This window comes from Triticum dicoccoides, chromosome 6A (assembly GCF_002162155.2).
Source record: "Triticum dicoccoides isolate Atlit2015 ecotype Zavitan chromosome 6A, WEW_v2.0, whole genome shotgun sequence".
Taxonomy (NCBI): Eukaryota; Viridiplantae; Streptophyta; class Magnoliopsida; order Poales; family Poaceae; genus Triticum; species Triticum dicoccoides.
Genome location: NC_041390.1, coordinates 60,836,554 through 60,843,313, shown reverse-complemented (window position 1 = coordinate 60,843,313; position 6,760 = coordinate 60,836,554). Strand labels below are relative to the sequence as shown.

Genomic DNA, 6,760 nt, shown 5'->3' with positions numbered 1-6,760 from the left:
ATTAAAAAGTGGTAGTTTTTTGGAACCCTAGCCTGTAAACTAGTAGTTTTATGCTATTTACTCCAACAACCCGTACGTGCTATTATGGATCTATGAGAGCTCTGAAGTTCATACGGATCATCAGACGCCGCGGATCATCAATAATTTGAGGATCGGGACTGCTAGCTCTTTGAGGTGGAGAGAGTTTCCGAGTTCGCATAGGATGGGGTGTGTAGGTTGCGGCCGAGTCAGACTCCCGAATTCAGCGGCAACTTCAACGGACAACTTCAACGAGAGGCCAGTGCTAGGCCACGGGCGACCGGCGCCAGCACCAGGCTGGTCGCTCATGAACCGTTGGATTCAAATATAATCTATGTTCAGAATTACGTTGACCTAGCCATCCCTCCCGGTCTCGACTTGTTCCTCCTCTGGCACTACGTGCAGACCCCATGGTCACTAGTAGAAAAGGAAGCTTTAAAACCGGTTCGTAAGGGCCTTTAGTGCCGGTTCCATAACCAGCACTAAAGGGTGGGCACTAAAGCCCCCCCCCCTCTTTAGTACCGGTTCGGCACGAACCGGCGCTAAAGTGCCACCACGTGACGTGAGCTCGCACCGTGGTATGGGGGACCTTTAGTACCGGTTGGTGTTACCAACCGGTACTAAATGTATTTTTTAAAAAAAAATTGGATTTTTTTTATTTTCAATTTTCTGAATTGAATTATTTGATTATTTAGTCTCTAATCACCCATCTTAACTGCTCAAGTGTGGATCACTCATTCCAAATCGTCTAACTTTCCGACCGGGCACCCATCCTCTCACTCCCCCAGCCTGAGCACGCTTAACTTCGGAGTTCTATTCCCCCAACTTTCCAAGTCTGCACTTGTTGTTTTCCTGACAAATATAAGCTGTCAATCCTATTAACCCTCAGCAGTTTAGCTTGAGCATTAGGGCACACATTTCACCGTTTGAGTTTGAAACTATTATTCTAAAAACTGTAGTAACACTAATATTTTTTGAATAAGTTTGACCATAGTTTGACCATAGTTTGACCAGATTTGACCAAAATTCAAAAAATTGAAATAATTATTTAGTAACACTAATATTATTGAATAATTATGTAGTAACATTAATACTTCTTGAATAAGTAGTTTGACCATAGTTTGACCAAAATTAAAAAAAACTGATGCAGATTTGAGGATTCTAAAAAATTGCAAACAGGTCGTAGGCTGTCACCATTGGATGCGGATTTTCGTGTTAAATTTTTTGATATATTATACGTTTTTTCTGACATCGTATGCAAAAGTTATAGCTGTTTTACATTTTCCCTACACTTTTTGCAAAACATGTTCAAATTTAAGTTTTCAAATTTTCCTAACTAGTAGATGTAGTAATATAACTACCTCTCGAAGGATTTTATTTTCTGAAGTTTTTATCATTTTCTTTTGATTTTTTCAAAACTGAAATGGCGATACACCGGGGGGGGGGTAGAGTTTGAAAAATTGCCCTATAGTCCCGGTTTGTGTCTCCAACCGGGACTATAGGTCAGACCCCTTTAGTCCCGGTTCATGACACGAACCGGTACTAAAGGTTAGCCCTTTAATTAGTACCGGTTTGTATCATGAACCGGTACTAAAGGTGATCATGGGGCCCCGGCCTAACGCTAGCCTGCCACCACCCCTTTAGCACCGGTTCGTGGCACGAACCGGTACTAAAGGTTCAACACGAACCGGCATTAATGTATAGCCGTTCGAACCGGCACTAATGGTACCATTAGTACCGGGCCAAAAACAAACCGGGACTAATGTGTCTCACATTAGGTCCTTTTTCTACTAGTGGGTGAAGGGGAAATAAACCCCCTCCCCCGGCTCCAGCGGCACAAAGGTGTCTATCTCCATCGTTGTTTGCCCCTGCAACAGGCCATGGCTCGGTCGTGGTTGCTTGCAACTCCTGCTATGGACAGTCACATCCCCGCCACGCAGCCTCGGCCGCCAGCAATTGCAGCATCGGGAGCGCCGACTGGCCGCCGACCGGGTGTGCATCGCTCACATCATCGTCATCTACTGGTCATCACTTCCACCCTCCACCATTGTAGCAAAACAACTCACCTTTCGTAGCTTTTATGGTTGCCGGTCGTGGCAATCACGACACCACCCCCATCGTCGCCCTAGCTCATTGTCATCAATTGTAACATTTTTTTGCCAGTTCCAGCTTCTACCGTTGTTGGTTGTAGCCATCTCGGCACCACAGTTCATCGTAGCGACACCACCTCCTCATGGTTGTAGCAAAACAATCGGTCGGTTCCAGCATCTGATGGTGCCCACTGTAGCCCTAAAATTTGCCAGTTGTAGCTCCCCACGAGGCCGGTTCCAACACCGCCAATGAGCAGCTTGTAGAACCCGTAGTAGCCAGTTCCAACACCCGCGGTGGCCGGTACCAGCATCCTGTGCACCGGTTCCAACACCTCCAGGCGCCGGTCCGAACACCGCTGCCCGCCCATTGTAGCATCATGTAGGCCGCTACCAGGGGGTTCGTGCACATTTAGGAGGCCAGATTTACTAAGTCTGGTTGTAGATGTTCTAAGGAGGGGGCCATGAGGAAGACTATGAGGCCCTATCCCAAGATTATTTTTTGGGCTGGCTTAACCAGGGAACATTTTGCTGAGGAGGATGACAAATGTGAATGTTTTGCATGATCATTTGTGTTTTTCGTGGATGGAAAATTTCCTTTTTCCTTATGGAACACCCCGCATTCCAGATTACGGGGGACCAACCAAATTGCTGGGCACACGGAGTACATCGGACGGGAAGTTTGTTAGCTAGATTTGCTCGCTATCAGGAACTCCACACACCCCAGCCTTAGCCAACACATGCACTGGGAGATTACAGACCAGAGAGCAGTACATGGTTTTATACTCAAAGAAACCTAAATGCATGAGGTATTTTGCCTCGGGGAAGAGAAAACCAAGCGAACCCCGGTCCATGGCAGTGCTTGACAGCGCCTGGTGAAGACTCATACAGTCTGTTTCGAAGTAGACCCGTCCCATACCATGCACTTCCGCAACTTGGATGGCCTTCCATAGGCTTTAGTTTGAGCCTGAAGAGCGGTACCCTCGTTCAGCAATTTCCGCAGCAACGACCTCGCCGTTCCCATTAGGGAATGCATGGTGCTATTTTAGGAATGCCACCTAGGATAAATGATGAAAATAATGACATGGAAAGGAGAGAAATTATAAAAAAAGACTTATCTTCTCTTATTTAAGAAATGATTTTTTAGCACAATATGTCTCATCATGTTTTTAGGAATATCTAATTATTAAAGATAAGACTAAAAGATGACCCATTGTAGACATGTTTTTTTTGTCATCTCTAAATTACATGCAAGACTTAAGATAAAACTATCTTATCAACCATTGTATAAGACCCCACCCTCCTTATCCCGTGTCCGTAAGGAAAGATTGGTCGACATTGATTTTGATTATTTGGCAATTCTCTTGAGCACGGCATACCCGCCCAGTTCTTTTTTTTTTTTGCCAGGATTTACCGTGCTCTGAGAAGGAATTTGCCATCCTCGAGACAATGTAAATTACAAGTTCGCAAAAAGAAAATAGACAATGTAAATGAGAAACGTCCATTTTGCCATGCCTTCCCAGGAACGTCAGCACAACAGCGTCCCCATTTATTTATTTTCTCCCCTGAATCCGTCCCTGGCCAACTGTTGAGATAGTTTCCTTGTACGCGTCCGTTTCCAAAACAATTTCCATCCGCGCGTCTGCATGCACGCCATGAATGGATAAAAGCTAAGCAGACCTAAGCCTAAGCTAACTCCTCCTATTTCTCCGGCGGTCACGGGGCCGTCTTCCGGCCTCCCTGCACCGTTTCTCCACCTCCGCCTCAATTTGTCACCCACCCAAGAATAAACCGACCCGAAAACAGCCTGAGTGAATAATTAGGCAAGCACCAAAACTGAGGATATACCAGGAAATAGCTTTAGTATAGTTCCATCCAAGCAGAGGAGAGGGGCGGAGAGGGGATCGATCGATCGATCGCTCTCGCGGCCGGCGGCATGTCGCGGTTGGCGTCGGCGCTGCTTGCCCTGGCGACGGCGGCCGCGGTGGCGGTGGCGGTGGCGGCGCGGCCGGCGGTGGACGTGACCGCGACGGTGGCCTTCGGGGAGGGCTACACGCCGCTCTTCGGCTTCGACAACATCCTCCGCTCCGCCGACGACCGCACCGTCAGCCTCCTCCTCGACCGCACCACCGGTACGTACGTACGAGTGCGGTCATCCATCCATCCTCCGTCCTCCCCGGCCGGCCGGCCGGCCGTACGTTCGTGGCATGCGCGCGCATGGCGGCTTGGTTTCCTCCGTTAATTTCTGGGGCGTTTTTCTGTTTTTCATGCAACGTACGTCAGTTATCAGTTAATGGTAATTAAAATGGGCAGGGTCGGGGTTCATCTCGTCGGCCATGTACCAGCACGGCTTCTTCAGCGCGTCCATCAAGCTGCCGTCCGACTACACGGCGGGGGTGGTGGTGGCGTTCTACACGTCCAACGGCGACGTGTTCCCCAAGACGCACGACGAGCTGGACTTCGAGTTCCTGGGCAACATCCGGGGCAAGCCGTGGCGGATGCAGACCAACATGTACGGCAACGGCAGCGTCAGCCGGGGCCGGGAGGAGCGCTACGTGCTGCCCTTCGACCCCACCACCGAGTTCCACCGCTACTCCATCCTCTGGGCGCGCGACGCCGTCGTCTTCTACGTCGACGACGTGCCCGTGCGCCACCTGCGCCACGCCCGCGCCGGCCGCGACTTCCCGGCCAAGCCCATGTCGCTCTACGCCACCGTCTGGGACGCCTCCAACTGGGCCACCTCCGGCGGCCGCTACCGCGTAGACTACCACTACGGGCCCTTCGTCGCCTCCTTCACCGACCTCGCCCTCGCCGGTTGCCGCGCCTCCTCCCCCACGGAAGAAGGCTGCGCCGACGCGCTGGCCGCGTCCGACCCCGCCGTCATGACGCTCGCCAAGCAGCAGGCCATGCGCCAGTTCAGGGAGCGCAACATGGTCTACTCATACTGCTACGACACCAGGCGCTACCCCGTGCCCTTCCCGGAGTGCGACCTCGTCGAGTCGGAGCGGAGCAGGTTCAAGGACAGCGGCCACCGGCTCGCGCTCAGGCGCCGCCGCGTCGGCCGCCGGCCGCCCAACAAGGCCGACATGTAGCGTGCACGCACCTAGCAGCCATATCTTCTCTTCTCTTCTCTTGTGTTCATTAATTAGGGACGGAGATTTGGGTTGGTTGATTATGTATTACTCGGCGGAATTTGGCAGTAGCATCCGAAAGCGGAATTTGGGTGACACGTACGGTTACTCGGCGGGCACATTGCATGAAAACGTACGACGACCTACACGGTGTGCTCCCTTCCTTCCTCCTCTGCTTTGCTCTTCTCCCCCACCGGGGATGGGCTCCGTTTCAGGCGCCGTGGGGAAAAACGTACGTTCATTCTGGATTTTCTTTGAAAAGCTACGTCGGACTAACTTTTTAAAGGTGTGGCTAGGTTTCAGCTGACCAGGATTTAACCAAGTCTCAGTCAAGTGACTAATATATAAAAAGAAAAAAAAGCTAAAATGAAAATTTTGCAAAGATTTTCGCGCAAGATCGAACGAATGTAGTATTCACTGTGGATTGAGACTTCGGCGTAATTTTTTTTTGAAAGTTGAACTACATTATTGAAAGGTCAACACTGCTTTTGGGTGGCTAGCTTTCATCTAGATGGGAATTAAGTAAATCACATCTAGCTCGTACATCATTTCATTTGGCGCGAATATCTGTGTGAATTTTTTTAGATGTGACTTCATTGTTATAACCGTCGGAGTTTCCTTCTAAAAAGTTTTGGAAGCCTGGTTTTATTTTAAAAGGTCATGCTTGCAAACATACCACTGCTGAAATAGTTTTTCCCTAAATCAACATAGCATAATGATGCGAAAGCCCGTTGAGATCATCAAATGACATCTCCACCATCGCATCATCTTGAAGCCTAGTCTATTTTGGCTATCGTGCGGCCAAGCCTTCATATATTACGCTTGTGTTACATGTGTTTGACTCCAACACCTCACATAGTCTAATCAAGTTGTGGCCTTTTACAAATATATCGGATACCAATTCCAATAAACTTCATCTTAACGAACATGTCTTTGTCATCTTGAAGTTGTCAGCTTCACATGAACGCATGTGCCAGATTGGACTTGGGTCTTCCCTTGTTTCTCACGTCACTTGTATAAGTCATCTGGCAAGTCCTCGTAAGACTTTTTAGCCTCGACTGAACATATTGGCATGTCTCTCTTCTTCTCAACTCCGCCTTGTACATATTGTTCTTAGTCCGTGTTCCCTTCATCACGAGCTTTGGGCCAGTTCTTTTGGGCGATTCTACCAGAATCTAGAATCGCCCCCCTCTCCAGCTTCTCCCAGGATCACTACTTCATATATTTTTTACAATCCTAGCTAATTAGACCTTAACTAGATAGGATTGTAAAAAAATGAAGTGATGATTCTGGGAGAAGCTGGGGAGGGGGGTGATTCTTGGCTCTGATGATTTTCTTGTCCATGTTCACTTGTGTAAGTAATCGCTGCCATGAAGTTGACCAAGAAAAATAACACCTCTTCAAACCCTTGCCACGTCAACTGCACGATGTGTGTCCTCGTTGTTAGGGCATATTTATCCCTTAGTGGTTTGGTGATTGATAACAATGCAATTTGTGAACTAACCGTGTGTAGGGGAACGGTGC

At 48.8% G+C, this 6,760-nt stretch overlaps 1 protein-coding gene across 1 annotated transcript; it reads left to right on the top strand.

Annotated features, from left to right (window-relative positions):
• The first annotated feature begins 4,041 nt into the window (after positions 1-4,041).
• Positions 4,042-5,501, top strand: LOC119318993 (probable xyloglucan endotransglucosylase/hydrolase protein 30). Its single transcript, XM_037593522.1, has 2 exons — positions 4,042-4,237; positions 4,419-5,501. Exons 1-2 carry the CDS (start codon positions 4,042-4,044, stop codon positions 5,195-5,197), a joined length of 975 nt encoding a protein of 324 aa, XP_037449419.1. The 3' UTR covers positions 5,198-5,501.
• Positions 5,502-6,760: the final 1,259 nt, after the last annotated feature.

What these genes read in the sequence shown, in the direction of transcription:
- LOC119318993 (XM_037593522.1), top strand. Translation starts at nt 4,042, where the DNA reads ATGTCGCGGTTGGCGTCGGCGCTGCTTGCCCTGGCGACGGCGGCCGCG. An exon ending in CCTCCTCGACCGCACCACCG is followed by an intron (nt 4,238 to 4,418) that starts GTACGTACGTAC and finishes TAAAATGGGCAG; the next exon opens with GGTCGGGGTTCATCTCGTCG.